General features: G+C 45.9%; 7 protein-coding genes across 14 annotated transcripts in view; 4 read left to right on the plus strand and 3 right to left on the minus strand.

Moving 5' to 3' along the window:
- LOC125766406 (protein neuralized) overlaps window positions 1–7326 on the minus strand; it is a 35529-nt gene extending 28203 nt beyond the window's left edge. Inside the window, exon 1 of the mRNA XM_049432343.1 lies at window positions 6668–7326. Within this exon, the coding sequence (XP_049288300.1) occupies window positions 6668–6692 (25 nt within the window). The 5' untranslated portion in view covers window positions 6693–7326. The remainder of the gene's footprint in view (window positions 1–6667) is intronic.
- Window positions 7327–7615: 289 nt separating this feature from the next.
- Window positions 7616–8413, plus strand: LOC125766449 (28S ribosomal protein S10, mitochondrial). The gene is made up of 3 exons (XM_049432424.1): window positions 7616–7733; window positions 7808–8052; window positions 8122–8413. Exons 1-3 carry the CDS (start codon window positions 7725–7727, stop codon window positions 8360–8362), a joined length of 495 nt encoding a protein of 164 aa, XP_049288381.1. The 5' UTR covers window positions 7616–7724; the 3' UTR covers window positions 8363–8413.
- Window positions 8414–8506: 93 nt separating this feature from the next.
- On the plus strand, window positions 8507–10109 carry LOC125766421 (interleukin enhancer-binding factor 2 homolog). The gene is made up of 2 exons (XM_049432381.1): window positions 8507–8609; window positions 8673–10109. The coding sequence occupies exon 2, from the start codon at window positions 8681–8683 to the stop codon at window positions 9875–9877; it is 1197 nt and encodes a 398-aa protein (XP_049288338.1). The 5' UTR covers window positions 8507–8609; window positions 8673–8680; the 3' UTR covers window positions 9878–10109.
- LOC125766430 (uncharacterized) lies at window positions 9919–11323 on the minus strand. Its single transcript, XM_049432392.1, has 2 exons — window positions 11127–11323; window positions 9919–11056 (listed from the first exon to the last, which is right to left on the minus strand). The coding sequence occupies exons 1-2, from the start codon at window positions 11130–11132 to the stop codon at window positions 10190–10192; spliced, it is 873 nt and encodes a 290-aa protein (XP_049288349.1). The 5' UTR covers window positions 11133–11323; the 3' UTR covers window positions 9919–10189.
- A 249-nt stretch (window positions 11324–11572) lies between these two features.
- LOC125766440 (proteasome subunit alpha type-2) lies at window positions 11573–12629 on the plus strand. Its single transcript, XM_049432412.1, has 3 exons — window positions 11573–11727; window positions 11797–12129; window positions 12201–12629. Exons 1-3 carry the CDS (start codon window positions 11687–11689, stop codon window positions 12529–12531), a joined length of 705 nt encoding a protein of 234 aa, XP_049288369.1. The 5' UTR covers window positions 11573–11686; the 3' UTR covers window positions 12532–12629.
- Window positions 12630–12700: 71 nt separating this feature from the next.
- Window positions 12701–15317, minus strand: LOC125766405 (SWI/SNF-related matrix-associated actin-dependent regulator of chromatin subfamily E member 1). Its single transcript, XM_049432340.1, has 2 exons — window positions 15240–15317; window positions 12701–15120 (listed from the first exon to the last, which is right to left on the minus strand). Exon 2 carries the CDS (start codon window positions 15060–15062, stop codon window positions 12786–12788), a length of 2277 nt encoding a protein of 758 aa, XP_049288297.1. The 5' UTR covers window positions 15063–15120; window positions 15240–15317; the 3' UTR covers window positions 12701–12785.
- A 1832-nt stretch (window positions 15318–17149) lies between these two features.
- Window positions 17150–19929, plus strand: part of LOC125766407 (RNA-binding protein Musashi homolog 2) — an 81149-nt gene continuing 78369 nt past the window's right edge. For 5 of the 8 annotated variants that reach the window (XM_049432349.1, XM_049432348.1, XM_049432350.1 and 2 more), the window contains exon 1: window positions 17151–17341. The gene's annotated coding sequence lies outside the window, so the exon portion shown is untranslated. Of the gene's footprint in view, window positions 17342–17386; window positions 17409–19929 lie in introns of those variants that run through there. The other 3 variants (XM_049432346.1, XM_049432347.1, XM_049432351.1) reach the window with 3 other exon arrangements.

Genomic DNA, 19929 nt, shown 5'->3' on the forward strand with positions numbered 1-19929 from the left:
GCACATATGCTGTGTTCCCAATTTCCGATCCCGATCCTATGCGGATGCTGCTGATCTTTCGATCTATGCTAAAACACAGCACATACACACACAATACGTACTGCCGTCTACATTGGGAAAACAGAGAAGCTGCGAAACGCACAATGACAAAAGAACGTAGCAACGACGTGCTCAATATGCCGCCGGCAAAGCTGTGAAACCCGGGACCCTAATGCTACAGCTACCGAATAAAAAAAACCCAACAACGGAGAAGTATGAAGCGACGGCATGAACGTTGTCTTCCCTTTTTGCTTCCATTCGTTTCCTTCTCCCCGTTCGGCGGTGAAAACCGTGGCGAATTGCATTATGCTTTCTGGAGGGCACAACACACAAAACGCGCGTTTACAACGAGGAAACGAAACACCGGCAATAGAACCGGCACCAGCTGCAGGCACGAGCTTCCGCCGGTACGCGTGCCATCGGTTATGCTTGAATCAGTTTCCATATGTTGCACCGTTCGAACGATGATGGCGGCCTCTGTGCATGTGCCGCCCTCGTTTACTGCTTTCTTCCGAGTGTCGTTTAGGAACGACAGTTTTAGGTCAGCGCACTCGAAGGTTTTCCATTCAGATGCCGGGGGGCCTATGCAAGGGCATGGTAGTATAATAGAATAAGTACGCAAAAAGGCCCACCCAACGTAAGCATTTTTCGTTTTTGGGAATTTGGTTTAACGCACACCGAACATCACGGTCACGTTCGATGGAAACGCGGTGACATGTATGGATGAGCAAAACTGAAGCAAAACGCTGCTTAAAACTCCGGAACGGAGCTTCCGGACCCACGTGCCACCTACCATCCCCTTCAACCATACAATCCGGCCACCCAATCCGTTGACCTTTGTGTACAGAACCCCAAACCCATGGACACTAATGTGGCTTTACAACGTTCCGTATGAGGAAATGCGAGGAATGGAACGTACTGTTCTCGCTTCCGTTGGGATGTTCCCAGCATAGATGAAATTCTAACATCGTTCACCATCAAAACAACACCAGTGCGTACATGACGTTCTGTTAATTTCTATTATGAGTTTCATTGTTGGTTCCTCAAGTGCAATTAACCATTCATAAACGTTCATTCATTCGCGATCAACCAACCGCGGATCTGCGCATCGGAGCGCGGTGATGCGACACGCTTTTCCTATACGTTCCGGACACCACGGCACCCCCTTAGCAAGGGACGTCCTATACTATGTTGACCGAACAATTACGCAAGCACGTGTTCTTCGTAAAGTATCCCTCCGCTCCGTTCCCACTTTCATCATCATTGCCGAGATATCATTGCCACCAAGTTTGAAGTGAGACTCACTAAATTATACCCTTCCGGTCGGGGGGTTCGGTACTTCAGGCACGCACCCTTTAAGGTTAAAGAAGCCTTGGGCATGAGCTCTAGTTTGCCGTTACAAACCCACCGGAAAGTAGTCTAAGTACGCGAATTAAAGTACCTGTACGGCACGCGCACTTGTCCATGTTGTATAATATCTTCAATAAAAAGCAGACACAGCACCCCATGCCTATCCTTTCGTATTCATTTGGTCGGTGGCGCGATGTTGTTTAACAACAAAGGAAAAGAATCATGAATGCGCACGCGTTAAGGCAAGAGCCCGGACAACAACATCCAATTCAAGAGTGGTGCAAAAAAAAGTACACATTTACACCGCCACTGATAGCAGACGATCGTCCGGACGCATCAGGCGATCGTCACCCAGAGCTTAACGCAGCAGATGTTGCTAACAAGCAAAAATGTCTCGGCGTGTGGTGACGCTTCTTATACATGTTTTTTTTGCACCTCTCCAACAAAGCGAATTCCGCACGAAGTAATAATAAATGCAGCCGGCTTTTTAGTCCCCCCTCAGTTTCGAACACGCGGCCCGTGTGATGGAATGCTTTGCATTACGATCTTGGTTGGAACCGTATTACAGTACAGTGTGGTATTCATTCGGGATGAAAATTAGTTCCCTTAGGATGGAAAACGGGCTAAAAATACATCAAAAAAGGAAACGTAATTTTAGATACTTTGAAGATGGATTGAATGTTTGAAATGAACGATGGATAACGCGTCTCACATTGTATAAACTCATTAAAATGCTTCTCCCTGTCAGTTTCAACTACCAGTATGATCTTCAACGGTGATGCATTCGTAACACCTAAAAGAAATGATGTAAAATGTATACCCCAAGACTAAGACCAGCGACATTAACAGCTGCTACTGTCTCCGTGAAGTAACGTACGGATCGCTGAACCGAAAACCGTCGACTCGTGGTGCACACGGTTTCTTTCATCTTCCCTCTTGCCAACGGTTGTTCCCCGCGGTTAGCCTTGGACAGACCAGGGACAAAGAAAACTCTCCCCAGCTACCGTGTGTATGTCGCCGTCGTCGTTCACGTGGAAAGTGCAATGAGCAGGAGGAATATACAGACAACATAAAAACAGCAAAAAAACTGCGTGAAAACAGACTGCTGCACTTGCCTGTGGGGCGCTATGATGGATGGAAATTATGAACACTGTACAAAAGTCGCTTGTACGTACGCGCATGTTGTGTAGCCCACCCAGCCAAATAGTAAGGGGAGGTCTGGCTTTTTTGCGATCGCCCAGACCACTCCGTTGGCATACTGTTTGCAGACTACACGAAACAAAAAAGATCTACAGAAACCTTAAAATAAACAACCGTTTTGCTGCTCGGAAGCAAATGTGCAAGATGGCCTCCACCAAACGCAGGCTCTGTTCTAAGGCGCAACAAAAAAAAAACACACAACGAGTGCCAGAATATTATCCACAAAGCATTCTTCATTTTCTCTGCCTATTGGTTCGTGTGCTAAATTCATCTCTATCTCCACACTAGAAGAATCAGCACCGTTTTCCAAGGGCAACGAAAAACTACAACACCCCAAATGACTTAGTCACGGTTTCGGCCAAGATCATTCCACAAATCGCGATCGTATTTGGGAAGCGCACGATTAGCAGCGCGATGGACGGATATGTAAAATTAGATTTTTCACTCCGTTTGATTGGAATTTCTTACGATCGATAGGGAAAACGTGTGGCTGGCGCGATGAGAGCCAGCACCGTGGATACATTTCTGAGGGAAAACTGTTTACAAATGAATTCCGGAGCGCAGTTGAAAAGCGGCACTGATTGAGATTTTTATCGGAGGGCGGGAACGTAATATATGGACGTGTATTTACATTCAGCCGACCAATCTCACGATCAACGATAATGTGCATCTAAATCATGTGCTTTACAGAACACACAGATGCCGAAAATATAGTGTTCTCCCACGCTGAAGGAAATTAAAAACCCTACAGCTTGTGCAAAGCAAAAAACAAAACATCTTTTTTCAAGATCACGGTTCGCCCTTGAGTTTCATTCATCAGACTAAGAGCTCGGTTAGCTCCAACGTCTCGTGTTTGCGCGTCAGTTATCATTCAGCAACATTCTTGCGCATGCTGAATGATGATAACCAGCCTCGAAAGGGATTGGCGATACGGCACTCATACATTCCGATCATTATGTTGACTTTACTCAACCAGATAAACGGAAGATACCTTCATCTTTCTGTCCCAATCCCGTCCCTTCTTCCACTATATTATATACCATTGATGGACAAATCCTACACTCTATTATTAAAGTCGTGCGCTTGTCTCATTTTCCTAATGCTTAATCCGAACAAAACACAGAGGCGTGAAAAATAACACCGCACACGTCATCCTTCGTTGGAAATGGTAAATGCAACACAGCACAAGCCCCGCGTGTCCTTTCTTCCACAGAATAACACATTGACCAGACGGCATGGTATACTCATTTCCAATTCAAAACTATCCTCATCATCCTCATCTCTCGGGGACATTTGCGGCACTCGGATGTGTATGCCATTTGCAGATGGTATAGCATTAACGGTAGCGACCGCCTTCATGAATAGCAGACATTGCTTCGCATACACACTGTCCAAACATAAACATCCTTCTAGAAATCTGTGCATTCTGCCCAATGTAATGACCTTCCGGAAAACGACCATACGCTCGGTTCTTCCGAAGAAAATGCGATCATATTATAATATACGAACCAGTTTATTGCCATAACATGTTGCTTTTCGCCCTATGTGTTGCCGTCCACAAGATTTAATCAATGTGTTGCTTTCTTCTCCGTCGCGCACATGCCATCATCATCTTCGTACAATCGTTTCCTTTTTTTGCCAGCTGATAACGTTTTTATCGGTCCGTCCAGTTTGGTTTCGTTATCAGAAACATTGCTTTTTGACCATATGCAAGACACTTCGCTCGGTCAGCATGTGGCCCAAAACGGGGGAAACGTTAAAAACAACAGAACAGCTGAACGATCATCAAGCATCAGAAACCTCGTCGATTCCGTGCTGGTGCCTGCATATATGCGCATGAACTTCTGCTGCACCACACGGTCGAGTGTAGCCGTAAGATTGTTTCTTGCAACTGTCGACGCTACATGCATCCATCGCTTTGACCTGCTTGTGATAGCCACAAGCACAGCACGATGGTTGCAGGGTTTTTTTTGTATTTTGTTGTCCTTGTTGTAAAATTGTTGAAAGTGATGTACGCACAGATGATGATAATTATTAACTGGTATCGAGTGCCAGCAACAGCAGATGTCATAAAGGATGCTTTTGGGTATTGTTTTAAGGACCCATTCCATGACCGAAGGATATTTGGAAAGAAAATTTGATTTTCTCCTCGATTTATAGCATCTGTCCGTAAAAGTTGTTTTAGTGCTTTAGAGAAATTCATAATGTTAAACCTTAAAATAATTTGTGTGATTTTTCTATAAATATTCTAGTATTTACATTTACTAGCACTTCGAAAACGGTTGTGTAAAGTACAAACAACAATTACAGTTCTTTATTTTTTTAGTTCTAATGCCCTCAACAATAAAAAAACAAGTTACTAAAACGAAACTTCCCATACACAGAAACATGGTAGAAAGAATCAAACACACATGTTTGCTTTAATTTTCTATCTACTTTCTATCGATCCTTCCTCAAATACCGTCACAGTTCCTACCCAAAACGAAACAGTTGGAAAATTGATTTTATTCCAGCGATAGACACAGAATGGTTCTCGAAAGGAAAAACCAGTCTGCTGTCCTTAATTTTCGACATCCCAATCCCGATCATGTTCCTAGGTTCACGGACTGAACCACTGTTGTATGATCTTTTTTTTTCTTCCTTCTCGATCGATTGCTTTTTACACTCCTTCTGGAGGACAGCTGATCGTCTGAAGCGTACCCTACTGCGGAACGGAACAGACGCTCAAAACGAATCAACCGATAGTACCAACGATTCCCTGGGATTTCTCCTGCACTAGAGGCACAAACTGGCAAAAGAGCAGCATCAGAATGTTTCCCATGGCCTAGAGCTACGTAATCGCAAAACATGGTGCCGGTGTACGGACAGCGGCAGTTCACCCACATGCGGAGCGGCCATTCGTTTCGGGAAACTCTCATGGAATGGTGCGCTAAACGAAGCCTATTGTTTCTAACGATGTCACACTGAATACGATTCCAATCAGTCGGACCGGCCGGGCAGCACGGTGTGAGTCCCAGTAGCAGACACCCGGTGGACACGGTTTCTCAGTCGGTTATGAGGCGTGCATAATAGTACAAACTCCATTGTCGATCGATCCTCGCTGTTCTCACTGCCCGGTTGTGAGACTGCGGGTGGGCCACAGGTGGACAATGTTCGAAAACACAACTTGTCCTTCAATCGGGTAGAAAGAAAAAAAAACAGTACCGAATTTTAGTCTCTGCTTAATTATAACCTTCCTCGAACAACGGAAGCATGCAAAACAGTAATCGCAACACTCGCCGGTCGCCGTAATCATTTCCACCGGATGGAAGCACTTTGGGTTCCGATGAACATGGAAGAAATTTCACCACTTCCTTGCGCAAGGTGTAAGCGATTAATATTCGAATGTTTTGCTTGCGCTTTTTGGGCCCCATTCTTCTCGCACCATCATTTCGGCAAACGGGCCCAATTTCCGCCAGCGACAGCGTAATACACTTGCCACTATGAAATGTGGTTCACGCGTGTGAAGCTACGTTCCATTTTTTTCTGTGTCGGTATCGGTTTATCTTTCCTGCAGGCAGCTGCATAAGAAGCCAAAATGAAAAGAACCGTTCCACGGTGCGTTCGCTTTAGATTGCTTCTCTTCCGCTTCCTTAACGTTGTAGGATTCTCAATTTCTCCGTTCCGGCAGCGGGTAGATTGAGTTTTCGTTTCCATTAATGCTTCACTTCTTTATATTGCGATGGGGAGAAAACTCGAGCGAACAACCTGCTGACAGGTGTGGTACCTTTGATGCCGCTTACACGTGACGAGTGTTTCTAAAATGAAGGAAAAAGGATTGCTGCGGACCCTTCGAGGAAATCGACAACCTGAAAGACTAATAGCGAATCCATCCTGAACCTTAGTCTTAGATGGTAATTGCGTTGAAACCACCGTGGGAATCAGCCGGTCCTTCTGTCCCTGAACTTCTTCCGGCCGCATTGTTTACATCGCCATCGTCACTTGCTTCCGCTCTTTTCTCCACCCTCTCACTGTAACCTCCCATCAGATTGTGGTTATGTAAATTTGCAATTCGTATCAGTGTGCGGATTCTACTTACATGAACCGCTGTTAGTTTGGCCCATGGTACCAGGCCGGACGCATTTACTGTGTCCTGTCCGGGTGTGTGTCGCGGGATGGTGATGATGGTTCTTCACTAGTTGTTCTCACTCACTTCGTTGCTGCCCACTGTTTGCTGGGATCAAAACTATTAAGATCCACATCACTGGCAGGCACACGCGTTCGGCAAAGATGTAATCGTCCGTCTCTGCACCATAATACACTAGCGAATACTTGACCACTTTCGACACCTTGCGCTAGCACTCCACCTGACTAACATCGTTCAACTATTGCAATGTTACTTAGTACTAATTCTATCTTATATTGCTACAAAACTATGTTGCAATTTGTGTATATTTTGTACAATTTATTGCCACGTTTGCCGACCCGGAACGGATTTCGCACTAGGAACTGTGTGTATGTGCGTATGTACGGTAATTTTTTTTTAGTATAATCATGTTGTCTCTGCTACTCCTGCAGATAAATGTCAATAGAGTTCCACCGCGCACATCCTTGTCCCGTTTCGTTGGAATGTCCTGGAAAAGGGATTTCGCACCACATGCGCACAGTTATGCCATATCGGTACTATGTGATTCGGCAACAGTGCAATATTAACATTCCTTTAATGACGATTACGATTTTGCCTGATTAAAAAGGCATCCTAGATAAGAGAATAGATGTTTATTTACGCATTTTATCCTTTTCCTGTGTAATAACAGCTTTGATAGGTAAAGCTTTTTACCTCTTGACCCCGAATCAGGCTCGACGATCCTGACTGGAATGTGTCCTCTTTGCGTACTTTACGTGTAGTAATTTATTTAACACATTTGATTGGACAAAACTTGGCTTATTTACTTCTTGAAAGAAATTAACAGGAAGGAAGTAAAAAATTAGCTTCAAAAACTCGCATTTAATTTAGAATTTTTAAATTTGTTGGCATTTTAGCAAATCAGCTGGGAAAAAACATCGCCATCGAAATAACATCGAACGTGTTTGCTGTCAACCTGACATTCTCGTTTCTTTTGTTTGTAGACTGTTGTTAAATAACACGATACAGCATGCTGAAGGTAAAGCCGGCGACAGAAACCGTAAAAAACAGGGTAAAAACAGTTATATTTGTTATTTTATCATCTTTCAATAGTGGTTCAATCTAGTCCGCACCGCTGTGCCTCTTGTGCCGCGACCAATTCAACCCGTACGATGGTATTCCGATGTAGTGCCATCGACCACCAATGCCATCGAACAACCGCCCTCCGTTGGAGTTCCGGATAAATTGTACAGCCGGGTAGAACTACAGATGAAAGGAATAGACCCGGAAGTGATGAAAAGCTACGCTATGTACGCTAAAACAGCGGCAGAACATTTAAACATAGAAGTTGGCAAACAGTACGTATGGGCCAATGAAGAATGTCTGGGTTGAAATAGCTTTGTAACGTGTGTTGTTTCCTATTGTAGCTGGATAATGCGCAAAGCGGTGAAAGATCGTCTGACACTATTGAAATCGGTGCACATCTACAAGAAACATCGAGTACAGTACGAGGTGCGAAATTACTACCGATTTATGCACTTTCACAAGCTTACCGGATCAACGCTGGACACGTTCCTGGAGTACATCGAACGCAATCTACCCGAGGGTATTGCCTTGAAAGTGACGAAAGTGGAGTTGCAGCAATTGCCGGAACATTTACGAAAGTAGCTGTACTTTGTAAAATAGTTATTAAAATTTAAAATCGCGTAGCATACGAAATAGTGAATTATTTTGTGAGAAAAGCAACGCAAGCGAAATCATCGCATTGTTGTGGGATATTTTGGGGTAATTATAGCAAACTTCAAGTTGCCGTGTAAATGTCAAAAATTTTCAATCAATCGGCTTTTGTTTTGGTGTATCCTTCGGCAACCGGAAAAACAGCGCAAAAGAATTGTGAAAATAGCAGGTTAAAACTGTAAGTATTGCATTTATTTATCTGTAGAATGTTACTACTACTTTCAATGTATCGTTTCCGCAGTGGAAATAATGGTTCGTCCAGGCTTAATGCGTGGTGGTTGCCGCGGTGGAATGGGAATGGGCATGCGAGGCCGTGGAGCCCCGTACATGAACAAGAAAACCTTTCTTCCCCGCCATCCGTTCGATCTTACCTTGGCGGAAATGGCTTTCCCCCGTGTACATCCGGCTCCGGACGATTCCGCACTCACCAATGCCCTGTTAAAACGCAGCCAAGATCTCACTCCGACCGCAGCGGAACAAACCGCAATCTCGAATCTCGTCGCCAAGGTGCAGGGCGTGCTGGATAACATCGTGATCGCACCGGGAGACTTTAACAAGTGCCAGCTGGAAGAGGTACGCCAGGTAGGATCGTACAAGAAGGGCACGATGATGGCAGGCAACAACGTAGCCGATATTGTTATCATCCTGAAGTCACTCCCGACGAAAGACTGTGCCGAAGCGCTCGGCAAAAAGGTGGAAGAAGATTTGGAAAAGTCAATGAAAACGGAAGTCGTCCCCAAGGCGGAAGCCCTTTCGCTAACGTACAGTGAGAAAGGGTTCGAAATATCGAACTCTCTAGCGAAGGTACGCTGCCTGATTGCAACGTTGCCGCAAAACATGCGCAAGCTCGAGACGGAGAAGCATCTGGATTTCAAAATCATCCAAAGTCATCTGGCCGCCATTCGGCACACGCGCTGGTTCGAAGAAAATGCACACCATTCAACCATAAAGGTGCTGATACGCATACTCAAGGATCTCGCCCGTCGCTTCGACGGCTTCAAGCCGTTAAATCCGTGGATTTGCGATCTGCTCGCCCATTCCGTCATCATGAACAACCCGAGTCGTCAGGCCCTGCCCGTGAACGTTGCTTTCCGGCGCGTATTTCAACTGCTGGCTTCCGGGCTGTTTGTGCCTGGATCGGCGGGCATTACGGATCCGTGCGAGGTGGGCCACTTCCGGGTGCACACATCGATGACACTGGTCCAGCAAGATGAATGCTGCATGACGGCACAAACACTGGTGCGCGTGTTGGCCCACGGTGGGTACAAGCATATTCTTGGCTTTGTAGAGAACACTACCGTAGCGAAGGAAATGTCCGTCTGGGACGGTGTCGTAGTTTCCCCGCTGGAACCAGCCTACGAGAAGCCATCGGAAAAGAAGGACGGCGAAGAGGACGATATGGAGTGCGTTGAGGGAGAAACCATAAACGAAGAGCAGACGGAGTAAGTCGCTAGCTTCCCGAATCGTGGTCGATACAACATTTAGCATTTAGAGGGAACGCTTGGGACTTTAATGATAGTATAGAATAGAAGTTACATTAACTCATCACGATGTAATTCAACGAAATGCACTGACTCTACTGTACGTATGCTATCTACTCCCTGTGCGGGATTTAATAAGTATATATCGAAATAAACAACTACTAGAATTTACTTTCCTTTGAGCAACTACCAAACAACTACAACTGATCTACGTCTAATATGGCCGATATGTTTGCTCCGCACGCCGCCGCTAATACTGTTCGATGATGGTCGTTGCTTACGCACATGGATTCTCGTTGGCGCTGAAATGAGCACAGTTAACGCGCGCATTGTGCGATTTTGGCACTGCCATACGAAAAATGCGTCCCTGAGGATAGCAGACACAAAGCTTGTACTGACTGGACGATCCCGTCCGCGTGCCGTGTTCACTCTTAACCACCGGCAGGTTGTTTACGTTCACCCACACACCGTTCCCGCCCACCAGCATGGTACTTCCATTGTCCGACTTCAGGAAAATATTCTGATCCGCCGACCACAGCAGCTCTTTGGCCTCCATCCGGATACCCTCCGTACCCTTTAGCGTAAGTTTGTTTCGTGTTTGCAGCTTTAGCGTGTCGTTAATGGGCGATGCAATGCGACCAGTGTTGATGAGCTGGGCCTGCAATACCATGGCACCCTGCGGCATATTGTAGTGTGGCCGCGACGTTCCAAACACCTGCTTGCCCGTGACCGGATCTTTCACATCGAAATGATTTATCCCCTTCAGGAAGCTACCCGCTTTCGTGAGCTGAATTTTGTTATGCGAGTGACCGTTTCGATTGACCAGATTGATCGATACGTCCCCATCGTCCCCGGTGATTTCTAGCGGTTCCTCGTAGAAGCTTTCCAACAGACCGTCCTGCTTGTACACACGATCGAAATCGATATTGCCATAGAATTTGATCGCATCCGCGTCCTGGATCAGCTCGATATTTTCCATGCCGCGGTAGATCCGCAAAATAGCCGTTATGGATAGCGTGAGACAAAGATTGCCCAACGCCAAACAGAACAGCAGCACCAGCACGATCCAAAACGCGAACGAACTTTTCTCATTGTACGCGTGACACTTGGAGAGATCATATTTCGGATCCATTTGTCGCATGTTCTACAATGAAAGGAAAAATTGCGTTAACAATTTGAATTCCAAGCGCCACGAATCCCACCAGCGCACATACTCCCATGTGATTAAATAAAACGGTAGTGAATTTTCCGATCTTCTAAATTCCTGTGAAAAATTTTCCTGCACGAGCGAGTGAAAATTTTTGACAATCGGGCGTGCACACACACACACAAGCACACAAACGTTCCAATGTTTTTCCCGTTTTTTATGAGCGCTCACAAGAACAACAAATGAGAAAATTCTTCACAAGGAAAATCTCATGCTCATCCACAGCAAAAACTGCTATAATGTACCAACTGATGAAGGTTTTATAGCATGATAAATGATTTATTTTACAAAACATTTAAATAAAAAGAAGTTTAGCATAGAAAGAAATTAACATTTGCTAATAATTTACAATCACGAGGCAAAAGATTTAAAAAAAAATATTTTCCTCAAATTTCCCGGGCGTTATTTAAATGACATTTTTCGCCCGGCTATGTTTTCGCTCCCTGCGAGCGAAATAGCTGTCAATGCCGGTGAGCAAGCTGTTTTGCCAAGTTTGTGTTCTCCGTGTTGAAACCATTTTCTGAAAAAACATCCACTAGTGAGTTGCATTGAATCGAACTGTGCGTGATGGCTTCGGAACGGTATAGTTTTTCGCTGACCACCTTCAGGTAAGCCGTTAATATTGTTTTTGTCCAACAAATTTTCCTAACCAAATGTCGAACGCTTCTCGTGTGCAGCCCATCGGGAAAGCTGGTCCAGATCGAGTATGCCCTGGCGGCGGTAGCGGCCGGAGCACCCTCGGTTGGCATTAAGGCGGTGAACGGAGTTGTGATCGCAACGGAAAACAAGCAGAAATCCATCCTGTACGATGAGCACAGTGTGCACAAGGTGGAGATGGTGACGAACCATATCGGTATGATCTACTCGGGTATGGGACCCGACTATAGGCTGCTCGTCAAGCAGGCCCGGAAGCTAGCCCAAAATTACTACCTCACGTACCGCGAACCCATTCCGACGTCGCAATTGGTGCAAAAGGTTGCCACCGTCATGCAGGAGTACACGCAATCTGGGTAAGTAGACAATCTCACCTTCAATGGCAACATAATCACAACCTAATGGTACGATTTATTGACTCTAACAGTGGTGTCCGGCCATTCGGAGTCTCGTTACTGATTTGCGGATGGGACGATGGCCGTCCGTATCTGTTCCAATGCGATCCGTCCGGTGCATACTTTGCGTGGAAAGCAACGGCGATGGGCAAGAATGCAAACAACGGCAAAACGTTCCTCGAGAAACGGTACAGTGAAGATCTCGAGCTGGACGATGCGGTCCACACGGCAATTCTTACGTTGAAGGAAGGCTTCGAGGGACAGATGAACGCAGACAACATCGAGGTGGGCATTTGTGATGCGAACGGTTTCCGCCGACTGGACCCATCCGATGTACAGGATTATCTGGCCAATATTCCATAAGCTAAAGGGGCTTGGGCAGTAAGATTTTTTTTCTCGGTAATATAAAGCTACTGTGGAGGGGTTGATACTTTGGAATAAAATACTTTTCTTCAAGCGTATTGGATAGATTTTGGGTGATTTACTCTCGGCACACGAGAATGACTTCAACGCCAAGCAGGCAACAAACGCATTGTAGTGGCAAATATGATTTATTGAAAAGCTTCCCTTTTAAGTTACAATGAATTGAAGTCTTATCTTTTAAGCATGAAATGGGATCAATCGTCCTTCTTGTCGACATCGTCGTGTTTGGCGGCTGCTGCAGCGCCACCCTTCTTACGCTTCTTCGATGCCGGAGTAGTTACTGGAGGAGTCGCAACAGCAACCGGAACCGGTGCCTTTTCCGGTTCAATCTCACCCGGTTCGGGCTGTGCCACCGATGGCACTGCTGTTGGGGGCGTTACCGTAGCCGTTGCCGTAACCATCGTCGGTGTTGGTGGTGGTGCGCCTGGTGCGGGTGGCATACCACCGGGCGGGCCAGCACCACCGGCCGACGGAGGCGGTGGTCCGTAGCCGTGGTGTGCTTCCGGATGCGGATGTACCTCACCATAGTGGCCCATCGGTCCGGGAGGTCCACCGGGTGGACGGACGCCACCCGTTACATAGCTACCTGGTGGTGGTGGTGGTGGCCCATACTGCTGATGGTACGGATAGTGTCCGTACTGGCCGTACGGTTGTGGATGTGCCCCGTACGACGATAGATAGTACGGTGCACGAGGTGAACCGGCATGCGGGTAGCCGGGGAATGTCGGTCCATGGGCGGGCATGCCCGGGTGCGGTTGCATATGCGGTGGCATGTGATGGGGTGGAGGGTGTGGCGGTTGATGATGCGGTACGGTTACGTTCGGAGGTGGAACCTGCGATTCCGGGGTATGCGATGGTGGTGGGGGCGTGGGTACAATCGGCGCCTGATGTGGAGCTGGCCCTGAGGCCGCAGAAGTCAGTGGAACGGTATGGGGAGGATACGCACCATGAACGACCGTATGGTGTGTGGCCGGCTGTGGTGGCTGTGTTGGCCCAGTGTGGTGTACGGTAGAACTAGGTGGAATTTCCGCTTTCGGCTCTGCTGGTGGGGTAGTAACGACGGGTGGCGTTGCAGGAATTCCTCCCTGCGTTGGGGTAGCTGGCGGAACCGCAGAAGGTAACACCGGAGCTGGAACTTGCTGATCTGGAACAACGGGAGCAATCGGTGCCGGTGCAACTGATTCCTTGGCCACTTCTGGTACGATTTTCGACACAGCGGCAGATGTCTTTTCATCTTTAGCTTCCGGTTTAGGATCCTCTGAGGTGTCCATCTTCTCAACCGGCGGTTGTTGTGGTCCTCCAGTCGAAGAATCTTGCGATCCTTGAGATTCATCCGAGACAGCTGCTGCTGCTGGTGGTGACCGATCTCTGGTAGGTTCGGTTGATTCTGCCTTCGGACCAGCCGGCGTATCGCCCTCGCCGGAAGCTTCACTCGCAGCGGCTTGTTCTGGTGTTTGGTCCGAATCTGCTTTCGTAGGTCCGGCCGTAGGTTGTTGAGTGGGAGCAGGTGTCGGAGCCTGTGCTGGAGGCTTCTGTGCTTCCTCAAGGGCCCGCAAACGGTCCCGCTTCATCATCTCGTACTGCCGGTCAACCATCTTCTGAAACGTCTCCTCGTCCACTGCCGGCTTGCAGTGCTTTTTCAGCTCGTCTTGAAAGGTTTCGCTCGATTCGACAAACTTCCGCTTGCGTGTTTCAAACTTTTCCTCAATTAGCTGCAGCTCGTGCTGCAACTTCATCTGATGCATCGTAAGCGATTGCACCTGGCGCTTTAACACGTGCATGCGCTGCGTGGTTACAACGGAACGCACGTCCGGAACGACAGCGTCCGAGAAGATTTCGTTTATCAGCCGATGATTGCGCGAAAACCGAGCGTACGCTACGTGCTTGAACGAGTACCCATCGTCCGGATCGTCTTCATCCTCGGCCGGTTGAATGTCAATGCGGCGATCTGCCTGTGTGCCCTTCGAACTCGAGCGGGATGAAGTTTCGTGACCATCGCCATCGCCCGGCCTCACCTTGTTGCGTGCCGTCAGGTAGGCCAGGTAGGCCGGCGAGTTGTGGTACGCCTTCATGTTCTTTTCGTGCTCCGCCTTCTCCAGCTCGTACTCTGCAATGTACTCTTCTTTTTCCGCATCCGGCAACAGACGCCACTGTTGTCCGATGATCTTACCCACTTCCCACAGTTTCAGATCGGAATTGGAAGCCTTGATCGAATCCCAAACCTTGCGCGAATAGCGCATGTACGGCATCAGGGGCTTCTCCGGCGGTTTCGGTGGCTTAATCATCTTCGACTCAGACGCAGCGGAAGCTTTGCCCATCTTTTGCGGATTGAAAGCCGGATTTCCGTGCGGGTTGTGCATGAAAGGGCTCGAATTGTCCTTCCGATCGGCCCCTGAGCCCGATGGGCGTAATCGCTGCGGAGGCATCGACGGACCCGGTATGTTGTGTTTATAGTTGGCTGGCAGCGCCATTTTGAATTTTTGATTTCAATCGGCGTCTGCAAGATTATCAGCCTTTAAAATGTTTTTCCTAAAAATACAAGTACCAAACAACGGTAAAATCAGTTCAAAGGGTTCAAGAGGGAGAGAAGAAACTACAAAATTCCAAGGAAATGCTCTTTTCTGCATTAAATAATCGGTTTTTCTTACCCAATGCAAAACCAGACGCTGTTTTTTTCCCGTCAGCAGAATTTTGACAGCAGTCTGCTGACAGTTCTCGGATCAGACGTTTCAAGTGCAGACGTTTGATACGTATCGAAAGACGGATCGAGAAATAATTTTTTCTTCTCTTTGTTTTTAAATTTTTTTAATGAAATTTTAGACATGTTTTAGCCATTAGTAATTAAAAAATTTAAAAATATAAAAAACACGAGATATTGAAAATTATTTTCTAGATTTTGATGGACCAAATAACTGCTGTAGTGAGAAATAGTGAGCAGTGCGATGAGCGCTCCCATTGTTCAGTGACTGCTCGTGCGGCGTGAGCTTGGTGTGAGAGAAGAATTTCAATGCGAGCGAATCCCTGCGTGAAGGAAACGAAGGCGCAAGTATGTTTAATTTTCCCAGCTGTCTGCCTTGTTAAAAGCCACAATCAAGCTGCTTCAATTAAAATCATCGTTTTAAATCGTTTTTCCCATCCTAATCTCTTCTCTATACTTGATTATACATATCCATGCGTTCTACAACAAATGATATCTATCTACAGTTATTGGTAACTTGAATTTCTAAGCTGTCCCCAGACGTCTACATATTATCGTACTTAGGCATTTGGTTCAATACCTGGAAAATCGGATATGGATTTTCATCCTGAGAATAGAAAATTTCCTTAATAATTAAGTTCTTAGATTTGATTTGAGATCTGTTTTTAGTATTTTGTTCCGCTATTGTTATAAAATATTCTATTCTATATATATAAAATTCTCGTGTCGCGGTGTTAGTGTGCAAACTCCTCCGAAACGGCTGCACCAATTTGTATCAAATTTTCGCTAAACGTTGGTTAGGTATGAGAATAGGTTTACCGCTACTTTTCCTTTCGCTAGGTGACCTCTGGCCAATATTATGAGTTCTTTTCTGTTTCTCCTACGGGAGTTATCAAGTACGCATAGCAATTTTTTCAACACGAACACTACTGAAACAAAAAAGTTCTAACGAATAAATCAATCAAAGTAGGTACACATGACGATTTATTTGTGCAATTTTATTCATTAAAGCGTAAAGTGAGTGATAAATAAGTAAAAAGCAAGTGTGTGAATAATTCAAAAATGCAATTTAGTGATTTGCGGCTCGGTGCTACATGTGGAATTGGCGCCTTACACGGAAGGACCAGGCATTGAATCCCAATCGTCAAAGAAAGCCAGAAATACATCCTGAAGTAGCAGAAAAGAAGAAGTAGAGCCACAAAAAAAGAAGAAAAATTGCTTTGATATCATTTGATGTCATGTTTTTAATCGCCACTCTAATATTACCACACGAATCAAGTTTGAACACTCAAAATGATTGCTTCTTCTTGGCTTAACGACCTTACAGGTCACGCCGGCTTACTAGACTTATTTCTGGCTTACTAGACTTATTTTACCAGATAGCCGGATAGTCAGTCCTTGCTACGGGGGAACGGTCCGGATGGGATTTGAACCCGGTCCTGCCGTGTGGACCGGCGCCGTTTATCACATACCACCGGGCCGCAAAATGTTTGCTAGAAACCTTTAATTACCAAACGCATGTTTAAGGGCAAAGCTAGGTTTGCCGGGTAAGCTAGTTTGTACATAACTTTTAGCAACTATAAAAACAGCAATCGAAGCAAAAATAAACCAAAACAATGAAGCCAATTGTTAACACAACTACAACTAATCGCCGGCATACGCGTACTCGCATTTACCATTCGTTATTGAAGACGATACACCAATGAAAACAACCAACCAGTGAGAAGAGAGAATGTGAATAAAACGTTCTTATACTCACACCGGATGAAACAACGCTAGCAACAGAGTGAAATGTTGCGCACTCGCTTTCTCGCACAGCTAAAACGTACCAAACAGACAGGCTGTCAGTTGTGCGCTCGCCTTGAGTATCTCCTGACTGACCGATCTTGGGCGCTAGTGTTTGCTCTCGCACGCACTTACTTCCAACGCTTGCAAGAGTACAGACGTGACGTTCCGTGGCTCTCGTTGAACCGATCTTGGAAAAAGAAAATTCTGTATCCTGTCGAAGGAAAAGTGTTCTCAGCATTTTCGCGCGTCCCAATACAAGTGAATGTGAGTGATAGAGCAGTGGTCATCGGTGTTTTTAGTTCTTAAATCGAATTAAGTGCAGCAATTTCGTGTAACGTACACTAAGCGTCATACAGAAAGATGGCTTGCAGGGTTTTTAATATGGAATGAATAACAACAATACTGCAATCTACCAAACTTCTTTCAGAAGTGAATTTGGGGCAATCGTTCTCGGTCTTAAAAGTGTTTAGTTTGTCTGTGAAAACATGGAATTATTGGTTTTGATCTTAAAATGACTAGCATCATGTCTACTCGCCCGATGGCGTTTAGGTCATTGCTGGGAACTTCCATTTTATATCACCAAAAGAATATTTTACAAGCAGCCATTGTTAGCAATTCCTTTTTTGCGAAGGAAAGTACAGCGGAAACAGTTAAATTCTACTGAGTTGCCTTATTCTAAAACCGCAACTAAGCACTGGACGTTTCCTCTTTTTTGACTCACAAACCAGGAAGATATGCAACCAAAAGGACGCGCATTTATCCCAGTTGCCATTTGTCCATTGGTGTCGCCATTTGGCGTTCTTCCTATTTTCCTTTTTGGTGCGTCTTCACGTGTTGGCCGTTTCGTTTTTTTGTTCTTTCGTCGGCCCGCAATATCCTGCCGTACACGCACACACACATATATGTGTACATGTGTAGAAGGATTATTTTCAACTCCCCTTTGAAGCGTACTTTTCGGTTAGAGAACGCTTGCATTAGGGGCTGTGTGCGGCGTGGAGCATGTGTGGCATTGCTTTGGAAGGATAATAATGGACGGCAAAAAATGAAGCAAGAAAAGCAGGACGTAGGTAATCAAAGAACCCGGCGTCTGCGTGCCATCCCCGGAAAGAGCGTACGTTAGCGTGGAAGAATGGAAGAAACCTGAAACGCAAACATCAGCAGAAGCAGCAGGCATTGAGACAAAGCAGACAAAGTAGTTTTGTAGAAAAAAAGCAATCCACCAAACTGTACCCCAAAACAAAAGAAATAAGCAAAGAAACGAGTTTTCAAAACAGAATGGAAAGGATCCAACGAATGAGAAGTATGCTGTCTAGGGGTGGCCGCATGGAGAAGACCATCACGCACCAGGAAAGGGAAGAATAAGAGCGAAAGCGTGTGGAGAAGCAAAAAGTGGCAAAGTAGCAGTGTGTGTGTGTGTGTGCGTGTGAAGAAATAAATAACATCGATGCTCCCCGAGCCCGTGTGTGTGTGTGTACTAAACGAATAGAAGAACAAAAAAAAAGAAGCATTTACTCCTTGTTCTTTATTCCACTCCGTTTTCATCGTTTGCTTCGATGAAGCTGATGCTTGTAGCAGCAAGAGGAGGATAGAACCATAACAAAAGAAGATCCGGCAATGTGAGAGGGAGCCTTCTGTTCGAAGCACAGGAAAAAAACAGCATAAAGAACTTCCCGACGAAAGGAAACGCGCATTTTTGTTGTTTAATTCATATGTGCGATTCGCGTCTCTCGCGTGAAGCCTGTTTGTATGCTGCGTAAACGCTAAACTCCGCGTGTGTGTGTGTGCGTTGTGCATCGTGGGGATATTTTTTTCCATTCTTGTTTTATGCCGTCGATTCGTTTGCTTTTCTGGTGGAGAATAATTTGATCGCCCTGCTAACCAGATGAAGCAGTGAAGTGGAGGAACGGCGTTGGCGAGATGGTGCCTAGTGGTGATGAGTGGTGGTTCCCTTTTACACGCGCGCACACACACACACACGCGCGCGCGCCCTCTTGCGTACACATGGTACGCACGATCAAGAAGCCGCAGCTGCCAGCCCTCTGTGTGTGAGAGAATCAAGTCGCGATAGAAACGCGGTGCGGTTCTGTGAGCAACGCGTTTTGTGTGGTTGAGCTTGATTACTGAACGTATATTTCCCCAACCCCCTGTTGTGTGTTCGTGTTGTGCAAATAAGCAAAAGAAGAAAAAAACGAATACGGCTGCTCCAAGTTTCAGGATATTGTGACCAACGACAGATGTGCTTATAGCTGTTTTTAGAGTCCCTTCAGCTGCTGTCGTCGCCCTTGGGAAAGGTGTGTGAATGTGTGTGTGTATGTGTGTGTGTATACGTGCGTGAATGTGTGTACCTTTTCTTCCTGTTCGTCGTCGGATCCTTGGTGTATCCTGTTTTATTCTTCTTCTGTTTGTTCTATTATCGAGTGTTTGTATGTGTACGTGAGCCGTACCGAAAAATAGAGCTGCTAACTGTAAAAATATCCTGGAGAGTGTGCAAGCAAGAGCGAAAATGCTCAAGGCGAAATGGGGAAAAGAGCGAGAGAGAGCGAAACAGAGAGAGAAAGAGATAAGCATTCGAGAATGCGAATGAGAAGAAGCAAAAAAAATAGGTAGAGCACAAAAAAGGACAGCGCCTTTAGGGTATTTTTTGGTCTGTTTTGCCGATACCACGATTCTAAACGAAAGGCGAACAGCCAGCAGACAGCCTGTAATGATGGAATGAAGCAAATGGAAGCTAAATGATGAAATGGAACCAAAACTCTGATGTAATTCGGAATTCGAAAATGCCGTTCCATACAACAAAAAAAAGAATGGAATACCAACAGTAGCTGGTGCAATGTTACATGAAGAAATGGTTG

Source organism: Anopheles funestus, chromosome 2RL (assembly GCF_943734845.2).
Source record: "Anopheles funestus chromosome 2RL, idAnoFuneDA-416_04, whole genome shotgun sequence".
NCBI lineage: Eukaryota > Metazoa > Arthropoda > Insecta > Diptera > Culicidae > Anopheles > Anopheles funestus.